General features: G+C 37.9%; 3 protein-coding genes across 6 annotated transcripts in view; all 3 read left to right on the top strand.

Annotated features, from left to right (window-relative positions):
- iqch (IQ motif containing H) overlaps nt 1–12,820 on the top strand; it is a gene marked incomplete at its 5' end in the record, with an annotated part of 26,808 nt that extends 13,988 nt beyond the window's left edge. Inside the window, 7 exons of the mRNA XM_084125121.1 lie at nt 4,054–4,174; nt 4,565–4,851; nt 8,563–8,733; nt 10,716–10,841; nt 10,930–10,991; nt 11,402–11,510; nt 12,464–12,820. Of these exons, the coding sequence (XP_083981247.1) occupies nt 4,054–4,174; nt 4,565–4,851; nt 8,563–8,733; nt 10,716–10,841; nt 10,930–10,991; nt 11,402–11,510; nt 12,464–12,610 (1,023 nt within the window). The 3' untranslated portion in view covers nt 12,611–12,820. The remainder of the gene's footprint in view (nt 1–4,053; nt 4,175–4,564; nt 4,852–8,562; nt 8,734–10,715; nt 10,842–10,929; nt 10,992–11,401; nt 11,511–12,463) is intronic.
- Nucleotides 12,821–13,183: 363 nt separating this feature from the next.
- On the top strand, nt 13,184–14,306 carry cUnh15orf61 (chromosome Un C15orf61 homolog). The gene is made up of 2 exons (XM_084124004.1): nt 13,184–13,902; nt 14,000–14,306. The coding sequence occupies exons 1-2, from the start codon at nt 13,560–13,562 to the stop codon at nt 14,125–14,127; spliced, it is 471 nt and encodes a 156-aa protein (XP_083980130.1). The 5' UTR covers nt 13,184–13,559; the 3' UTR covers nt 14,128–14,306.
- Nucleotides 14,307–19,835: 5,529 nt separating this feature from the next.
- Nucleotides 19,836–21,655, top strand: part of skor1b (SKI family transcriptional corepressor 1b) — a 53,291-nt gene continuing 51,471 nt past the window's right edge. For all 4 annotated transcript variants that reach the window (XM_084124001.1, XM_084124000.1, XM_084124002.1 and 1 more), the window contains exon 1: nt 19,836–20,316. The gene's annotated coding sequence lies outside the window, so the exon portion shown is untranslated. The remainder of the gene's footprint in view (nt 20,317–21,655) is intronic.

Below are 21,655 nucleotides of genomic sequence, written 5' to 3'. Positions count from 1 at the left end.
ATATAAGTTCCTTGAACTATTTCAGTTCTAAAATACCGTAATGTGTTAACATTATCTTTAATACAATAGTCATAATACTAAACATTTCACAAAAAAACTAAGTTTTGGTAAGGCAGGGTAGGCGCCAGTGATTTTGCCTTTAAATTGAATAAAATAAATCTGTTGAGAACATTTGTTCTGATTTGTCCTAAACGCAGACCATTCAAATGCAGTCTGCATGAGTGCGCGCCTATTGTGCAACAGTAGCAATTTATAAGTATCAAGTGGCTTGTTTTTTAAATGCAAAATGAAATGTGCCATTTCTTTTATTTTGCAAATGCAGCTACACTTCAGTCAAAAGCGTTGTTCTTTAGAATTTCCGCTTTGCCTGGTTTTCATATTTATATTCTGTACAAAATGCACCCTTGTCTCAATGGCAAGCCTGTCATTATTGACCAAGGCCAAACTTTGATGCCATGAGAGTGCTTATAACTCAAATACATGGGAAATGAATAATGAGTCATTAGAATTTTAGCATATTTATGTATTCTAATTCAAATGTAATGTATTCAACACTCTGTTGTGTTTTTTAAAACTCATCAGTTTTATCCGCCTGTAATCATGTTCATAACCCTCTCCTGCATCATATGCTTACAATTTGGCCCTTGATTTAAATACAGTGTTTTGCCATTACACCGTGAGCTTTGTATAAACTAATTACAGTGTTATCATCATACGATGCTGTGTGCAAAATCAGACCTAGCTTTTTTTTCTTTCTTTCTTTTTTTTAGTCCAGCCTTTTATTGTAACCTTCTATCCCGGGGGCAATAGGAGGCCACGTGTCCAACCTCCAAGCTATTAGCTCAGTCCCTAATTTACACTGAGGCCGAGAGAGGAATCTGGGGCTGTAATTGTAGTGGCATTGGCGCTGTTAATTACAGAGGTAAGCGGTTGAGGCCCAGCCAAGCTCCATTATGGTGATGGCGGTGAAGGAGCTTTAAATGGGGGCTCTTCACCAGCTGGGGTCCCAGTGAGAGGAGAGGGAGCTGGGGCCTGATGAGCTGGCCTGCACCCTTAGGGCTTCTGGGCCATATGGAAGCCAGTACGGGCCTTTATTCTACCTCTTCAACCTTTTTAATCAATGGCAAGCTCTGCTAACAGAATGGAGAGCACAGAGGTTATTTCAGCGTGTCATTCATTTTCTACAAATCTCTATTCACTCTTTTAGTGGCAATTTTGCCATTCTGCAGCACCCCTCATAAGTGAATTTTGCTAAATGCTCACTGTTCTGTTTACGGTTGCGTATTTGCATGTCATTCGTTTTATTTATCTTTTTATCATGCTCATTACACTTTATTACTCAAGCTAATAAATTCAGCGACAAATGCGGACATATTGTAGAGCAGATTTATCAGTGTAGTGTTTTAATTGCAGTGGGTAATAAAGGGTAAATATTTCCTTTTGTTCTTTAAATGTATGATGTCTGCTGCATATTTGCAATTAAATTTTTAAAACGTCCATTTGAAGGGCCACTATCCTCTGAGAAAAATATTAGAATTATTTTGTAATTATCAGAATGCAATTATCAGTGGCTTCACATAAGTTTTGCGTTTGGCTTTATTTATAGGAGTCATAGGAGTTTAAATGCTATTTTGCTTCTCTAGGGAGCTGTTTTTAGTATAATGCATCCTTTAATTTCCCCCGTCAAGCCCGGGTCTATGGTGAGCTCCCCCTCTATTTACCCTATTTACTGTGTGCACATTGTTTAATTATTGATTCTGTAAGGAGCCTCTTCTAATGCACGGGGAAGAATACAAGAACCCATGTGGCCCTATAGAGGAACAGCCACAGAGATAAGTGTGAAAACAGACCTAGAGGCAGTGTGAAGAAAGACTGTGTGATTCTTTGCGGTTTGTTTGGGAGGCCCAAACCCAGAGGGGTGTTTCAGCCTGGGGCGAGCCTATCAGCTATTCAGAGAAGATGGGTTAAAGACATGCGGATCTCACTCTATTCAACGGCTGGGTGGACCCGTACACGCAACACTTTACACATTACAAACATGCACGTTCTGCCAGTACATGGGTCATTAGACACGAGGGAGCATTATACTAATAGCATCAACAGATAGACAGATTGTCTCCTACTTATTTTATTCAATGCATGTGGGATTACGTGTTGTACCATGTTTATTTTATTAGATATTGAATGTCACGACACTTTCTGTATTCCCCTTTGGTTAATGTTGCGTTTGGGAAGTAATCCGCAAATATGTCCATATAATAACCAGGCTTTATTTTCAAACCCATTCAAAATGTCCATTTACCTGATATCATCACTTTATATTTGTATTTTATATTTGTATGTCTAACATCTGATGAATATGAAAGTTATATCAGATGGCTTAACGAAAACACACACACACACGCACACACACACACACACACACACACACACACACACACACACAAAAGTATTTGAAGAATGTTTCACTTGTTTTTGTCCATATAATGAAAGTCAATGGGGTCCAAAACAACATTGGACCCAACTGTATGTCATTGTGTGGACAAAAAACAGTGAGACATTTTTTAAAATATCTACTTTTCACAGAACAAAGACAGGTTTGTAATGACATGAAAATGTATAGATTATGGCAGAGTGCTCATTTTTAAGTGAAATATCCCTTTAAGGAAAGCTTTAAAAAAGCTCCATATCCCTCTTAGGAGGTATGCTGTTGAATATGCTTGCAACTGCAATGTCGTTCTTTCTAATGTAGAGATCAAACAGCAATCAAAGCATACAGGAGACATTTATTTTATTTATATAGTTTCAAATAGCTCATCTTTATGTGGAAGCCAAGCAAGGCCCGAATCCTCTCTCACAGTACAGTTCGCAGTTTAAGTCCAAATAAAGAATGGCAAAAATTATTCCCTCTCGCTTTCCTTCCCTCCCCGCTGTTTGTGTGAAGTGCATTGGCAAATTCTCAGAGCACGCCTGCTCTTTCGCGGGGAACGTTTCCTTACACTTTTTGCCGCACCATTGTGTGCTTTATGGCTTGTGTCGGGGGTGAAATCACTGCGCAGCGATTGACCCTGGCTCTTCTGGTACTTGAATATGATGATGGCTGTTTCATGACTTGAATATCAACAGCATCTTATCTCCACATCTTGAAACTTCTTCAGTGATCTCAGTGGTGACATGTTTGAATATTATAAATGTACTTGAAAAGGACTTAATGGAGATTGAAAATAATTCATCCTCTAGACTAGAGCATAGCCTGCACTTCTCAAGGTTGTAAAACAGGACCTATTGACTTATTATATGCGCTTAAAATAAAAAGGATTTGTCATTAAATAGTTTCCCACCAAAATTATTCTTTATCCTTTTATGTTGTGCTTAAGTAAAAACTGTTTTCCATACATCTCATTGCAGTTGTAAGCACATAAATTATGTACTTAATGTGATTGTGGTGGCTGTCCTTAAGTGCTCTGTCCATTCTTCTCAGTTTTGAGAGGTCCTTGAGGTGAAATTATTTCTCTCACTAACCAACAGGTTTTAAGAGGCACTCCTGGAAAGTCAAACATTGCAATTAACAACATAATTAAGTGTCAAAGCCATTATGGTGTTTTCTAGTTACAGAAACAAGGGCTGTATTGATCAGAAACAGACCCTGATTGATCTCTTGATCGATTGGCTTGCATAGGTATTTATCTGCCAGCATGTGTCAGTTCTTATTGGGGACAGGTGCAGTTACTATTGCCTTCAGTTAAAGCTATTAGACTACTGTGATGCCGTGGCAATGGGCTGTCAATCAGAGTCCCCCACCCCCATACACAACCACCTTCTGTGCTTTTGTAAGGCATGTCAAATTAAGACACACTTCAGTAGTTACTGCTTCATCAGGGGTATCGACATTATGTAGTGCTATATGTTGTTGTTTTTTTACATCAGACCCAGACACCATGGTCAGAAATTGCTTAATGATGTAAAGGTTGATATATTAGTTTTATTTTGGTCGCTCTTTGGAGCTTAGAGGATTTTCAATATGACCGACTGTGCTTTTATCTTTTGGTGCAGGAGCCGGTGATGATCAAGTTCTTAGAGGAAGTTCCTCATCTTCTGGCGTCATATGCCCGGCCGGCCAACACATCCTGCTATACCTCATGGAACTGTTTCTTAGAACACTTCCTCAGGGAAGGTAAGTTTGCAAAGTACCTCTAACCTGTCAGATCTTCCTTGAGACGCTTTCTCTTTTTCTTTATACACTCATACACTCTTACATTCCAACACCTTTTTTGGTTAATTACATTCATCATTCGGGTATTTAAAGTGCACTTTTTCTTTTTGGAATTTTCGATGTGAACACATTGCTCATACTATTTATACTACAAAATGGCCATAGCATAGTGCAAATTGGGGACGCACCTTTAGTGTGAAGAACATTTTAATAATCTAAAGAACCTTTTTTCCGCTATAAAGAACCTTTTGTGCTACGGAACGTTTTCACTGATGTTAAAGGTTCTTTATTGGCTTTTGTGGTCCCATGAAGAACCTTTATTTTTAAGAGTGTATCCATCTCCTTCCTCAGGTGGAGTGATAGAAGCCTTCCCTCCTTCGGATAGTGTGACATGTCTGACGGTGGATCTTCTGGTGGAGCCGGGTGGAGATGTGCACATGCTGTCCTGTGGAGATCAACTGCGTGGGCCCAGTGGGTTGGAAGTGGTGGGCTGCACTGTACCCCAGTCCTCCATCTGCCCTGACGTCCTGCACACTATCTGCAATAGTATAGGTCAGGCCTGTGAGCAGCGCTTCATCATGGGACACCTCTCCGTAGATCTAGTCACCTTTCTGGATCCCAGCAACCTGGACCAGCAGGTTAGAGAACCTTTAAAACACTTCTCAATATAAACCACTTTATATTTACACTACCGTTCAAAAATTTGGGCTCAGAAAGATTTAGAGTAAGAATACTTTTATTCAGCAAGGATGCATTCTTTTTTTTTTTACATTACAAAAGAAAATGTATGCAAACATTTACATTACAAAAAGGTTTTTTTCAAATAATTGCTGTTTTAAAGATTGATGATATTTATATAAATTTCATTTTTTTAAATATTTTATACTTTACACAGATATGAAGTATTATAGTCACATTAATGTACAATTGAGTATGAATATAGATAAGATTTAGGTTAAAATTATAGGTATGACATTTCCATTCATAATACAGTAGGCTTTTTAAACTATTATACAATATTTAACATTTCCACATTTCCAAGACACTTTTATCCAAAGAGGCTTGGGATACATTTTTATTAGTAGAGTTTTCTGGAATCAAACCCACCAGCTTGGTATTGCTAGCGGCATGCTCTACCATTTGAGATACAGGAACAATGCAAGCACTCAGCTCTATCTATCTTTCATCAAACAAGCTTGCTCAGAAACAAACTGACCCTTAAATGTCAGTAGTGTGTTTTACAGCTCTATGAAAACAGAACCTGCCATGTTAAGAAGCTGTTGAAAATTATATGGGATCTGACATGTGGCACTGTTCTGTCAGAGCCCGTAACACCGTTCTCACCTTAGAATATAGATAGTGTGAGGGTTCAATCTACTGGCCCGGGGCTCTTATTGAGATGTTATAAGATCACTCCTAGGTTCCCCTTAGGAGCTGTACAGATGAGACAATGAAGGGTGGCTAATGTGCCAAAAGGCTATCTAATAAACTGTCAGGTCTTATTGTGTCAATAAACTAATTCGCCTTTTAAGGCCTTGCCCCCTGACCTTAAAACACCCCAGCTATGTACTGGTGTCAGACAGGAGGTCAGGCTGGGGTGTCTTTTCCTCAGACGTCGAGGTTCTTGGTCACTGTCGAAGACAGATTGAACAATGTAGGGTTTTCTATAGCACAATAAATTTAACATTTTGGCTTGGTTATTTGCAAGATTCTCCCCTTCTTTTTTGAATATCTGCAAAAAATACAGTAGAACACTACATTGAGTTGATTTTACAGACTATGTACTTATCTAAAGAGCTTTTTATACCTGCATAAGCTAATGTAGTAAGGTTGTAAACAGTTCATTTAGATGTTAATTTAGACCTCATGAAGCTCATTTTTAAGGTTACCTAAATAAACATTTTTTACAATGCTGAGACACCCCTAACAGTAGGAGGCTAACTAGCATTCCTTGCGTTTCAGACTGTGCATGGTTTGCTTTGCATCTCTGCCAAATGACATGACAACTGAAAAATCTCTGTGGGGGAAAAGGGAGGGGATACATTAAAATAAATGTACGTCTAATGTGGAAAAAATGAAATGGATTTGACCTCACTGACCTTACTGTGTTAGATATTGAGTTAGTCATTTTTCAAAACTTGTGTTTCTAAATCTAGGTCTGTTTATTAAGTCATGGGATGTTAATATCCCCTGTGGAAATGTTATACATAGTGCAAATGATTAGTGAGCAAAGGAGTGATTATATAACTAGGCAACATGATGCATAATTAATTAGAGTACTGTGATTTTTATCAATGATTCTTGCTGGCAGGCCTAAGATGGAAATGTGTCTTGTCACATTGTTCTTTTAGCGATCCAATTTCCACTGCCACTAGAGGGTGGCAGAACACGCTCACATTGAATTCACTATATCGATCACTATTTCAAAAGGATAACCAATTCTCAGTTGTTCTTAATGTTGAAGGGCCTGTCTGGAGATGGACAGACGTTTTGGTGCAAGTCAAATCCTAGTGTTCTAATCACTCATGTATTTGCTTGAAATGTTTGAGTTCAGAAAAATAGCTTATGACATTTACTTAACACAGTGAAAGCCTGGAGCCCCCTTTGAGTCAGTGGTTGATTTTTTACAGCTTCTTATGCACATACTATTTATCACTCTGAAAGGGTTGGTCTAGTATGAAATGCTATAGAACAGATATATTTTCAAATGAATGTCACATACTGCTGTTTTAATCATCGACTCAGTTGGCATGCTGTGATTTTAAAATAGATGATTGACTTTGGAAGGCAGAGAACAGCAGATTTTTTTGATAAATTACTCATGGAGGTGGAATATACTTTTCAACAAAAAATCTCACACTTGAATCTCATATACACTCCCGATAGAATGCCATTTAGTCCTGCAAATGAAAGTAATTCCTTCATTCTTCTGATTGAATAGCACCGGGATTCTCTATATTGTGAATTCACAGAGGCACGGGATGAATTTTATTCAGCGTGTCTTACTGAGAATAAACTGCACAGCCACACACAATTAAAACTGACAAAAGGAATTCAGGCGGATAAATCCAAACATCACTGTCCGATCTCTCCTGGCACAGAAGCAGACAGATCTGCCAGACTAGTGCTAACCTGTCTCTATTTAAACATCAATTTACATTTAAACCTGTTGCTAAAAGCAGTCTGTATTTTTTGTATGTGTGGGGGAGAGGTGGGTCGCATGTGTTTGCCCTTGCAGGCTTGCCTCACATTGTGTGCGGAGGGAGGCTCAGCTGCAAGATTGCAGTTTTTAATGAAAGTGAAGGGGCTATAGAAGACAGGTACAATCTGGGCGTATATATCAAGCGCCTTTGTTGAGGTTGACAATGAAGCAGGCTTGGCTGATTCTACAGACTGGCTAAATGGTCCCACCTATCCCACAAGCACAGGTATTAAGTATGACTACTGGATGAATTCAGCTCTATACTGAGTCCTGAGTCCAGTTTTCAAAGGTCATTGCTTTACTTGATTCCGTTATAAGGGCTTATTTCGGACAGGGAGTTGTGCTTGGTTTTTAAAGAGCTTTAAAATTGTGACATTTTGAATTAACTACTTCCGCAAGCAAAAAATTCACTGTGATGACATCATAACATTTCTTCTTATATACTGTAGCTACAACACAAAGGAATATTTTTTTTCTGGACAAAATCAACAAATATTTCTTTCTTTTTAGTAGTTATTATATACTGAAATTAATTTGTGCTTGCAATTGAATTAAAGCCGGTGTAAGATGATGATTCAGTGCACTTTATATTTCTGCATGTGAACGTTGAGCACAATACTGTGATCAGAAAGTGATTTCAGCAGCCGGGCCACCATTTGCATTTGCTGGCAGCAGCGTTTAGGTTGACAAATAGGGACGACAGGAGAGTCAGCCAACTGCCACTTAGTTATTAACAACTCCTTCAGTGGTGATTTATTTGCCACTTTTTGAAGAGAGGGCATAGCTATTAGATTATTATCAGGGAAAATTAGCCCTGTTTAAGCATAAGGCCACGACTGGGCCTGACCCCTTAATATCCTTATAATGATGCCATTAACCATACAGATGTGAAGAGTCTCCAGTTGGGCTTTAGACACAGTATGTAACTCTCTCTCTCTCTCTCTCTCTCTCTCTCTCTCTCTCATACACACTCTGTTGAATCTGAGCTCAGTGTTTTCCCCCTGCAAATACAGTTATTCATCTGTCTGTTTGTTTAGAATTTTTTTGTCATTGTCTACTTGTTGTTTGAAAATAAGCGAATAGTTACATTGATTTATGTGTTGGATCTCCTGACTTGTCTGTGTGTGCTGGTTTGTACTGTATTTAGGTATGGGCTATTGATCTTGACCTGGGCTACAGTAACCAGCTGGCTATGACCCAGCTGATGCTCATGATGACGAAGGGGACGCTGGACTGCCGCACCAGTAAACTAGAGGTTTCTCCTATAGTCAGAGATGTGAAGTCTTCCGTACGCCATGCTGGAGTAAAGGGCAAAGCTGTAAGAATCTCTAATTTCAAGTAAAGTATTCACACTCTCTATTGGCATTAAGAAGATGTGATTGTTATATACTGGATTTGAAATATGGTATAAAAACATTTGTCAGATATTCAAGACTTTATTTTTGGTAATAACCTCATAGAGATCAAAAATGAAAAATTCTGTTATTTACTCACCCTTTTGTTGTTCTAGACCTACTCTACTATTCAAAAGTTTGGGGTCGGTAAATTTTTTGAAAGAATATTCTTATGTTCACCAAAGCTTACTCCAAATCTTTAGTGTCACATGATACTTCAGAAATCATTCTAATATGCTGATTTCGTGCTCAAGAAACATACATTTCTTATTATTATGTACAGTTTTGCTGCTGAATATTTTTGTCTTCGATGAATAGAAAGTTCAAAAGAACAGCATTTATTTGAAATTATTAAATTTGGAACAATATAAAGGTCATTACTGCCACTTTTGATCGATTTAATGCATCATTGCTAAATAAAAGTATTAATTTCTTACCAATTTTTTTTTATTTTTTTTTTAATGGTGGTATAGATGACTTTCTTTCTTCTGTGGAAGCACAAGTTTTAATGATGCTATTCTCATCCATACAATAAAAGTGGACGGAAACTATGGGCTGTCAAAAATGCATCATACAAGCAGTGTATGCAACTTGTGTGTTTTATTCCAAATCTTCTTCAGCCGTATGATAGTGTGAGGAAAAGACTGAAATTGAAGTCATTATTCACTGAAAGTTTTGTCTTGACAGCCGTGGTCACCATTCACTTTCATTAGATGGAAAAGGGCAGCTTGTACATCCTGCTATAAATAACAATCATTTTATTTTCACAGTAGAAAGTCAGTCCTATGGGCCATGAGGGTGAGCAAATGATGACAGAATTTTCATTTTTTCGGTGAACTATCACTTTAAAGGTTAATGCTCTGAACACTTTGGGATGCTTTTAGCTCTTTAAAGCACAAGAATGCCATTATCCAGAATGTGTTCCTTGAGACTGGACCAAAGAGCAATAAGAGTCCTCTGCTGGATATTATCCCGATAAATCAGTGCATCCATAAAGATTGATCCAGCTAAGCTTTGTTGTTTTATTTTGGTTAAATACAACTAAACGCTGTAATTACGCTTCCGACCTGATTGGTGTTTAGAAGAAGCTGAATTCATTATCATTTTGATAGATGAGTCTAAATAATCAGCCCATAAATAATGCATACCATATTCATTATGCATGTGTATGCATGCCTGAGCACCTCATCAACCTGATGCCAGCCCCTAAACAATAGAGTTCCTTTATTAGCGGCAAACCGGAGTTTACGCTTGTTAATTTGCGACTTGTATTATTTTATCAAACATTCATTTAGTTTGTATGCCCTCATATCGCCCGGCTCCCGCCTGCCTGTCTTAATGGCTCCGGCTTTGGCCATCATTTAGGCCTAGAATATTACAAACACAATTAAAACCCTGCAGGAAAAGCTTTTTATTGTTGTTTGAGGATAGTGTGCCTGACAGCTGAAAACAGAGTTCCATAAAAGGGAATTACTCATGCCCCGCACACGGTGCAAGGGCTTTACCCTCCGCTTCATATCTGTCACTGAGAATGTGCCTCATGCCCGCTACGAGTCCTGCGAGTCCTGCCACTCTTAACTAATCCGCTCCTGTGGCATTCTTTTAGACACATCTTTTATCTGCTGTGTCTGTGAGCGTCGTTGGGTTTTATAGGAAACCTTTCTGTTTTCTGCAGCGGTATAACCTAATAACACCGGACTCGGTCTCCCCAGTGCCCTATTTGACTGTGAGACTAAAGCTCCTTTCTCCATGTGGGCTTTCGAAACTCTTCTATTTGTTTCTAGTGTGGCGGTTATTGCCGTACCCAAGAGGTCAATTTATCATTTAGATGCACTGGTCAAATTTTTAGCAACAGAATCACATGTAATTTCTTGCCTAACTCTCTGTGTGTATGTGCTCTTCTCAGCAAACCTCCGTGACCAGTCGCTTTGCAGTGATGTGCACCCGACTTCTCCACACCAATCTTTCTTTGGTATATTACAGCACATTTTTTCTGATGTGCAAAGCTCAGGGCATAGGCTACGATGTCAAGGTAAAACCTCTGCTTGCGTCCCAATAACACAACTGGAGTTCTTTGATTGCAGAGCAAGTGTTTTTATATACTTCTGCTAATGTTTCAGGCAAGGCAAGGCACTGTGTTCGCCCTCCATGACAGCAGAGATAGAAGGAGTCTCGGCATGCTGTGAGTTCCCACAAGAAGCAGGCAGACGCATTACCCTTGTCTTTCTCCAGCTTTGATTTCCCTTCTTCTGTCCCCATTACCATTAGAGATATATCTAGACCTTGAGCACACTCCCAAGAGCAGATTAAACATTATGTAGTGAATACCTCAACCTGAAATGTGTCAGAGTGCAAAATACTGCCAAGTCGAATTAAAGGCATTCATCACATAAATCCTATACCTATCACATCGAAGCCCTGCTTTCCTTCCTCATTTCTCCCTAAAGAATAGCACACTCTTTAAGGCTGAGAGTTCTCATTAAGCTCCTTACAGCCCCACAGCCAAACAAGGTGATTGTTTTTTTGTTTTTCTCTGATGATGGTTCTGGGGGATCATTAGTAAGCTCGTTTGTTTCTGTGTGTCGTTAACAGAACAATCTCGGAGAATCTCCAGGGAGCTCTGCTGACCTTTGCTCGCAACCTGTCAGTCATTCATCAGGAAATATCAGCTCCAAATATGCAAGGAGCAAACAATTTTAAGGTATGCGGATGTATTTAAAAGTCCTTATGCTAATGGTATATTATCTGCTTCACTTTAGTCATCAAAAAACACCATATATGTTTCACGTTCAAGTCATGTATCTACAAACTAAGACTGAAATCACAAAAATATTAAAAATAATGGTTTTAGAGACTTTACAAAGACAAAGAATGAACTGACAAACAAATAATTAACAAAAACATATACACAACGCAGCAGTAAGTATCAGTCACTCAGTAGAGGAGTCCACTACTCCACTATTTGCTTTAAAAAATCTTTAATGTAATGCTAGTAATAATAAACTTCATGCTTCACATTATTCAAAGTTGTTCTATTTAATTTGGGTGTTTTTGGTTATTGTTCAAGTCACATTGAGTTATGACACAACAATTGTCAGCATATTACCTTTGGCAAATGATGAGTATACTGGGCCATACAAGTGTAGTGAAAAACAGGTTAACAGTTTGCACAAAATCTTGTCTAAGTATGTTATTCTAAAAAAAATATATATATTGTTAGTATTATAACTAAACTAAAGTTTATTATTAAACTATCATTATACCAAAGACTTTTTGTGGTAAAGAGAAGTGAACTTATTAAAGAAACTGAGCTTTTGGTCAATCTCAGATGAGAAATATGAGCACATTTATTTTTGAAAGAGCATGCCAATTGCCTGTCATATTAACATCTTATACAATACACAAGTTATTCATTTATTAAAGTCAAGGCTTTATCTCTGGCCACTATCTGCAACTGAAGTCATACAAATGTAGAACACTGTGGACTTTGTCAGACACTGTGAGTGAATTGGTGATTCTTTGACACTTGCTGAATTACTGCATTCAACACACTGTTACTTAATTAGAGGAATTCTCATTCACTGTTCAGTGGTTAGAGGTTAAGATCTGTAGTCAGACGTATACTGAATGTCTGCTATTGTTTGCTTTTATAAGGACCTTATCAAGGACATCGAGGAGATCATGGGCATGACCATACAAAACCAAACCACATCTCAAGAAGAAAAGGAGATTCCTGCAGTCGGGAGCGAACAGTTATCACCTCATAAACCTCACAGATCAATCCCATATAAATCAACATAGTTATACCCTATCATCAATAGCATTTGCACATTCAGTTATAATTGATGTCAACAAACATTTCTATAGAACTTAGTTATAGCTATAATACATACAGTAACATTTCGTCCATGACCTTTTTAGGTCACATTTTTATAGTGATCTAAAATGTCTTTGTTTTGTTTGTAAAAAGATTAACAATGCGAACAGGATGTGCCATTCATGACATTTTCCTAGCTCATCATATAGGTTGAGACTACAACTGGGGAAAGTTGCTTAATTCGTTACGCCCTGAATTATGTTCCAGGAACACAAAACATAACTATGCATTAAATCTTCTTTAAAATAATAATTACTCAAAAATGCTAGTTTTTTAAATAGGTACTATATATTATAAATGTACATCTATATTGTACATCTACTGTTAGAATGTATTGTATAACTAATGCTATATTACTGTATTGTATTTTATGTGTAATTCCAATTATGAATGGAAGTATAAGTGCGCATGAGAATAAAGATCCATGATACTATTCATACTGCAGTATCTATGCCAGAGCAAATAGGAACAAAAAAAGCGCTTGGTTGTTTCTTCCCGGAGAAGATATTTATCGTACCACTGAAGGTTATATTGAACGCAAATCTGCGAAAAACTAACACATTAATCGTACTTTCGTCCAGGTAATAATGTAAATATTTGTCAGACGAGTTTTAAAGCCGCTCCGGTAAGTTGTGTAACCTTTACTGACAACCGAAACGGGACTAGGGTTCAAGATCACAGAATGTTTAGGCGATCATTTTGTAACGTTACTGACTAAAAGTCACAAAGCTGCTGTTAGTTGGAGTTTGATGCTCTTTATTTCTCGTGGCTTTGTAAACTGTCACGTTGCTTAATTTATTTTTCATGACGAAATAATGACGTGACGCACCAACAGAAGCTCTTGAAATATTAGACTTGAGGGTTTGCTCAGAAATGACAGAAATTCTGCGGAGAATCCACAGCTGCTTTCTAAAAGTGGTGTTGTTCCCCAGCACCTTTGGGAATAAAGCGCTTCGACCTGCCGCCTCTGAAGTATTAACATGTCACCTCACACAGCGCGCGCTCCCGCCCTGGACTTCGTTCTGCGTGCGCTACCGCGACGTCATCAACGACCAGTTCGGTCTGTCCAACTTCAACTGGCAGGTGCAGGGAGCGAACTACCACATCCTTAGAACTGGTGCTTTCCCTTTCATCAAATACCACTGCACCAAAGCTCCTCCACAGAACCTGGAGTTTGAAAATAGTTTTTTTGCTGCATTGAAAGTCGTCAATCTTGGTAAGTTTTAATAGGCTACACGTTTTATCTGATATTTCTAAAAATAAATAAAAAATAACTAGGCATTTCTAATATGTTTTTCCTCTCTTTCTTTAAGGTATCCCATGCTTGGCATATGGCTTGGGTTCATGGATGGTAGTTGGTGTGACAGAGAAGGTTCAGACATCTGCAGGACCTGTCACCGTTTACTTTGCATACAAGGAGGTGGACGGTGCTCAGTTCTAATGTCAGCGACACACTGAGTATTTGAAAATGACTTGAGTTTCAAAGGCCAATATTTGTCATAAAGTAATGTATGCATGTGCCCTGGAATGCACTTTTGCACACAAAAAAAATAAAATGATACATTTTCAACTTTGGAGTTTTCTTTTCAGTATAACACACAATCTAAATGTCAGATTGATAACAAAAAATTAATAAAAGCATAAAAAAACGTATTTCTCAATTAAAATTATTTAACAATAGTATTTTTATTAAGAGTATTGCCTAAACTGGGCAAGATATTTCCCCAAAATTTAGAGTAATAATTGAAGCTATTTAAATAACCAGTTGCATAAATAATAAAAGGGCAAAATTCAGAACCACTGATTAAAAGTTTGACCAGATTATTCAAGAACATCTGTTCTTTCCAAGGTAAAATACTTAATAAATGTCTTTTATTATTATTTATCAAATTGGTTATTGTGTTTCTCATCCATTTGGTGCAAGTATGCAAGCTTATTTTGAAATTTGACATTTTTGAGAAGTCTTTTTTTTTTAAGTTGATTAAATGATTTAGTCAGACATGGGATGCAGATCATTATGCCACTATCAGGATTATTAGGCATTATTGTGATGCATCTCAATGTATCCTTTGAAGTTTACAAGCTATGCAACTCTTCGTTTTCCCACTTGTTTTCCTCCCTAAAGCTAATGCAGAATTTTAAATACCTTCAGCTCATTTATTTAAAGTCAAATTAGAGCCCACGCCCTGCCTGTCATATTGTCAATAGGAAGCAAGAGGGATTGTTTGGAGGACAGGTCTGATAAAATGGTTTTTAATTACAATAGAAGAAGTGTGGCCTTCGTTCAGAGCCCACCCTAACCCCCTCCCCCTGTCATTCTCGGATGCTTTGATTTCTGATAATGTGCTTTGCTGACTCCAGCTCTCTTCTGCAGGATCTTTCGTCACATTACCTCTGAGATCGGCTTTGACAAACTACCATATTGATCCTCTAGACTTCTCAAAGCTTTCTGCCGGGCACATTAATCAGAGTCCTCGATTTTCTGGCCTTGCCGCCTTCTCTCTTAGTAGCAGCAGCAATGTGATAATATCATGTATTACATGCAAATCAATAGACCTCTTGGCTCTTGTCTTGCAAATCTTAATTCCGAGTGATTTTGATTAGATTGAGCCATTGTGTGACGACTAAATCTTGTAAGAATAATGGCAGTTTCAAACCATCAGGGCTGTGTTGAATTGCCAATAGCCCTTATTAAGAATTTTAAATCCAATTTAAACACAAATGACGTAAAAGTGTTTCTTTGACCGTGTTACATACCTGCCCCCTCATTCCCAGTGTAGATACAGGCAGACAGCCCCTATATTACATCATCAGTGAGGGGGCTAATTGGCCTTAATGGAAATCATTTAGACACCCAGCGAAATCTGATCAGCACTATTAGCCTGAACGGCTGGCTCTTCCTTTTCATCTTTGAGTGTTGAACTGCTGCATGGGGAATGCTCAGGCAAGCATGTCTTAATTCCTCATTGACTCTTTGACCTTTACCCCGTCGCTGATACTGTAGCAGACCTGGAGGAGGAGTAGAGTGTCACCGTGTGGTGACAGGCCAGGCCTTTGTGGCTTTGACAGGCTGACGCGAGCCCTGAGAAACCCGAGCCGATGTCGCGGTGTTCGTGGCGTTCCTGTTTTTGGTCCGTTCCACGAGTGTGGTGCCAAGCCACAGGAGACGACATTAGTCTGAGCGGGTGCTTATCGCTTACACCTCACCTCGGTCAACGGTCTAGGATAACGGAGCAGCAAATTGGCTACTGTAAAGTAACGGAAAATTTAACGCTGCCATGTTAAGAGATCAGTGCCTTGTTTTAAGGGCCGTGCAATCAAGACTCGTGTTCGTAATTGGAGGTCTAAATTACCCTCTCTTGAATATAAGGTACTAATCAACAAAGGATTAAGCACTTGTATTAACAAGTTCAATTACATGCAAATAGGAGACCCAAGTTGAAATCTTTAAATACAAACACTATTTACATCTTAGGTAACTAATGAAAATGTGAAAGCGGGATATGATTGCGATATGAGGAGGGGAAATTAGAGTTACGTGGTGCGTAATCTATTATTTAGCAAGAAAAATCACATTAATTTTTGGATGACATGGAGATGTATGTGTTTGGCAGAAACAATTATTGTATGAATAACCCCTGCAGCTAATTCTGTGAAGGTTATCATTGAGCTCCCAGACCAACTACAGGCTCCTGTGTCTCGCAGGGTTCTCCATCAGCAGGGGAATGTCAGCCGCATCGCAGTTTGTGTCGTCTGTTTCCAGGTACGCCGTGATCTTCATGTCAGCAGAGGTGCTGAGACAAATAGGTTTGGAATTGAACTTCTGTTGTCATAAGTCATTAAATGATGGTGACAAACCAAGGTAAGCAATTATAGCTCACTGAATCACATTCATGAGGACATCTTCAAGAATGTCAAAAATCTGCCAATGTATTAATTGCATTTGTGCCTCGTGATATTACGGTATTGGCTGCAGTCCAGAATTCTGATTAAATTCATTTTAGCGAGGAAAATTATTATTTTTTATATAGAATAGGATCACTTTTAAGAGTGTAGTGTAATTTCATCCCGAATGAAACCATCATGCGAATCTCTTGTAGATAAAAATAATAATATTCATCTGTTTATTTATATTTAGCTCTTTTTGCATTATTTAAACTCACAATTATTTGCACATGTTCAGTGCGCAAATGCCTTTGTATCAAGTCTACAAGTAGAAGACACTGAATGGTGGTAACAATTTTTGCTTTAATATCTCTAACTCAGATTGTTTTTTGTGCCATTTGTGTTAAACTTTCCCCACATTTGTCTGCAGTTAAAGCTGTCTTGAAACATTTAACTTATCTCTAAACTATGTACATTAATGTGAAGTACAAAGAGAGTTGTAACAGTAGGTCGAAGGGGTTGTAACACTATTAGAAAACAAAAGGAAAAAAATGTAAAAATATTATTTTAAAACCATTTGTGTGCGTGTCCCCACAAAGATTGCAATATCTGAAATCCTTGTCCTTTTGGGGAAATTTGGTCCCCATGAAGAAAACAGCTTATAAATGATACTATTGTTATATTATATACTATATTATAATTCAAAATGTATGTGTGTGTGTTTTACAGTAGGACATGGTTTTGAGTAAATGCTATATATCGAATTAAACCAGAATCGGATTCATATGACAATATTTTGTCATTTAATATGCATTAACCTGATCAAATTAGAATCAAGAAGTGAAATGTTGCATCTCAAAATAGTTTTTTTTGTCATGTAAATCCTTTCTATTTTATATTTGACTGAGCTCAGGATAAAGGTTGTCATTTATGATGGTTATTTCATCCCCGCACTTTCCAAGTATTGTTGTTGTTACAACTGACCCTGCTACAACCATTCCTGGTCTTCCCTATATAGCCTTTGATAGTTAGTAAGTATATTTTAATGGAGATTTCCCTTATTGCATCATGTTAGCATAGCATTATCAGACTGAAAAATGAAAATGGATTTAGTGCCATTGTTAAAGCCTTAGTGATTTCTGTGTATTATAATTGCTGACCTCACACCACTGAGGCTGGAATTACTTGATGCTTTTTTCACATGCTATTGGGTGCTGAGAGTGGTTCTTATAGAGAGGGGAAAAAGCCATTAAAAATCTATTAAAGCAGATCTTTTTACCCAGAGGGGAAAGCCTTCTCATTACTAAGCAGATTGGAAGGGATGACAAGTGGCTGTATATTTCTTTTTTATTTTCCTTTCTTCTTCTTCTTCTTCTTCTTCTTCTTTTTTTTTTTTGAAAGGCAGCCAATCAGTATTGCTTCAGCTACAGGCTGCAGGTGTTTCCAGTGCTGTCAGTCATGCGAGGCACTGACCCTTTCAAGTCTGGATTCAGGCAAGTGATTCACGATTCGCGCGGAACAATTCCTCAAGGCCGTCTCTGAAGCGCTCTTTAGTTCGTGTTCAAATAAATGCAACATTAATTAATGCAGAAGTTCATTCAAAAGTTGTTCATTTGAAGTGCGGATGGAATGCGTGATAAAAACGTGCTTTATGTTAATGGCTCATCATCCGACTGACACATCCGTTTTAATGTATCCCGTCTGAATTCGTGTTTTCTGTTTTGATAACATTTAGCTTAATGCATTGTTTTTGGTTCTCCTTCCAGCTGATTACAACTTCGCTTTTGCTTCTCCCTTGGAGCTTGGAAGATGCCTCGCTCATATTTACTGTTTACAGTGTTGACATTAAGAATAATGGATACTAATGGTGTCTCCATGAATTATTGTGAGAGTTAAATGAACTCTCCATTTTATTATATATTATGCAGTATTTAAAGTTTTGGGTCATTAAAAACCAGACGGCCCCCTCCTCCCCCGCCGCCCCAAGTTTGTCTTTTACCCCCTGCCAGTGTGCAGCGATGCCCTTGTTGCCACAGGCTACATCATATCTGTTCTTCAGAAAAGCATTATTACAATATTCTGAACTAATGCTTTGTTTTTGATTCTGCATTCAGATACTATTGTAGTTTTACTGGAGGAGTCTACGCTAGTCTAAGGAACTTGAGGTGCTACGACTTGAATCATGTAAAGCTTGTTTCTGTGGTCCAATCTAGCTTTCACTTTCTTGTATTGTTTTTGGTAACACTTTATTTTACAGTGTCCTTGTTACATATGTTACATGTACTTACCATAGTAATAGCAGTAAATTACATGCAACTAACCCTCAACCAAATCCTAATCCTACCCTAACCCTAATAGTAAATACATGTAGTTAATTAATATTACTCAGTACTTGAATATATAATTACACTGTAACAACGACACCTTAAAATAAAGTGTAACCTTGTTTTTTGTTTTTTAATGTAGGCTATACTTATTTCACACTGATCCACCTCTCGAATGTGTATCGCCAAAGTTCTGCTGTTCCAAGGGCACAATCTCTCCCCCTGGAGGTCAACGGCATCTACCAAAGGTCAAGGTTCAGTTTTATTCAGTCAGTCAGTCATTTTTATTTATAGAGCTCATTTAAAAACAACAACTGTTGGCCAAAGTGCTGTACAAAGTGTAAACAGGTATCATAATGAGTAACATAAATCACACATACACTACAATTTATACCACTAGGCCCACTTATGACCATAAGCAACAGTAAATAAGTGGGTTTTAAGGAAAAATATAAAATCAATGAATGTTAGTGCAGTCTTTATGTAAGATGGCAGATTGTTCCAAAGCTGTGGAGTGGCCACTGAAAAGGCACGATCTCCTTTCAATTTTAGTGTCCTTGGAACAGTCAGCTGTAGACTACTGGTTGTCCTAAGTTTTCTAAAAGCATTGTGGTGGGATGAAAGGAGATGCAATCACTTTTAAGCAAACAATAGTGTTTTGAACTCAACATGATGTTTAACTGGAAGCCAATGGAGAGAGAACAATACTGGCAAAATATGTTCGCATTCCTCTTAGAAATGTGTATGTGTGTGTGTCTGCCTTCTATACATCCATATGCATGCATTCTTATAGTTACAGCATGAATTGTGAAATTCAGTGAAATAACCATCCACTTTAAATACACTTTTTCAGAGAGCAAGCAGCAAAAAGCAATCTTTTACAAAGGAAAAAACGTGGAGGGAAGAAAGTGAAATAAAACATTCCTGTTATCCACTTTGATACTCGTTCTCTTTTTTTTTTCCCTCAGATGTGATGTTAGATCTCCAATCTTTCTGCAAATGAGCCCTGGCTCTCTGTAATGGCTTTCTGCTTCTCATGGGAAGTGCGAGTCGTACGTTCGACCCAAAAGCTGCTGATTGAAGAGGAAAATGTAATACAGGTGTAAAGCAGACTTGATGGGGGTCTTATGCAAGGGTTATGAATTTTAACCATTTTCATCTACACACTTGTATGTACATACATATCCAATTGGATATGAATGTGCTGGCTGGACTGTTTGCTGCTCCGCAGAGACCGAAGGGTTTCTGCTGGGCTGTCGCTAATTCCAGATGAGAGGATTGCTATTATGCTAAATTAATAGGAATTAAGGAGGATTGAGTTGGTTAAGCAAGCACTTGATTAAGCTTTGCACAGTTCAGCAGCTTCATGAATGAAGTTGACACAGACTGTGACGATACAGGACAAAAGAGCTTGGACAAAGGTGATTGCTTACTTTTTTTTTTTCTTCTTCAATTTGGCCAATTAGACATTATACAATATTGCTTGTTTGTTTGTTTAATTAGTGATTTTTAGATTATAATAGTGATTATTATTTTATTTATGCCTTGAAAAATTATTTTGTGATCTAAAAATAGGATTTTATTTTAAACTTTGTTTTGGGCTATTTCTGATCAAATTTAAAATGCTAAGTACTTCTCACTTGAGAATGATTGGTTAAAAAAAGAAAAGAAAAAATATATTTTGTTTCCTTTATTGTTTCCAGCATTGTTTCCTTTTGAAATCTCAGGCATGTGATGGCATCTGTGGGCATTATTTTTCATAGATCCACCAAATGGAGCCATTTATTGATAATCCCAATAAAGACCTGAAAAATGAGTGGTATAGATTTAAATTAGTGTTCAAATGCCCTTTTGTGTATATGCAGCATGTGTTCCCTCAGTTTCAATGGAAATGATGCATCTGGCTTTACATCCCTCTAAAAAATGTGAAAGTTACAACCCCCCTGTACGTTTAAAGGGTTAGTTCACCCAAAAATGAAAATTCTGTCATTAATTACTCACCGTCATGTCGTTCCAAACCTTTAAGACTTTCGTTCATCTTCTGAACACAAATGAAGATCTTTTTGATGAAATCTGAGAGCTTTATGTCCCTCCATTGGCAGCTACCCAACTGACACCTTGACGCATCAAAAAGTTCATAAAGAGATCGTAAAACTAATCCATGTGAACTCATCTGTCTGTCTGATGAATGTTTATATGTGAATACAAGCCTAAATTCAATCTTTTCGTGTCTCTTCAATCAAACGTGTCTCTTCAGAAAAGTTGGACTAAACCTCTTAATTCATGTGGATTCGTTTTTACAACTCTTTTTGAAGCGTCAAAGTGGTAGTTGCTTAGCTGTCAATGGAGGGTCAGAAAGCTCTCAGATTTCATCAAAAATATCTTAATTTGTGTTCCCAAGATGAACAAAAGTCTTGCGGGTTTGGAACGACATGAGGGCGAGTAATTAATTAATTTTTGGTGAACTATCCCTTTAAATCAATGGTGTGGCTCACTAGTGTCAATGAGGACATTAACCAGGATGAAGGCTTGACCTGAAAAGCCAAGTGTACCTCTATCATGGTCCCTCTTCAGGGATAAATTGAGGGGTGGAGTCTCACGGCTGCTAATTTATTACCTATATGTAAATTTAATGATGTGATTGGAAGGGTGCAGACCTGAACCCTGAGGCAGTGAGGTAGACATTTATACAACATCCTTGTTTAGTTATTGTCCAACAAAGGGGGAATTCACTTAACACAACCTGCAGAGATTAGTGGA

Source organism: Abramis brama, assembly GCF_963993115.1.
Source record: "Abramis brama genome assembly, chromosome: 9".
NCBI lineage: Eukaryota > Metazoa > Chordata > Actinopteri > Cypriniformes > Leuciscidae > Abramis > Abramis brama.
Note: the sequence above shows the minus strand (reverse complement) of the source record. Positions and strands in the feature narration are given on the sequence as shown.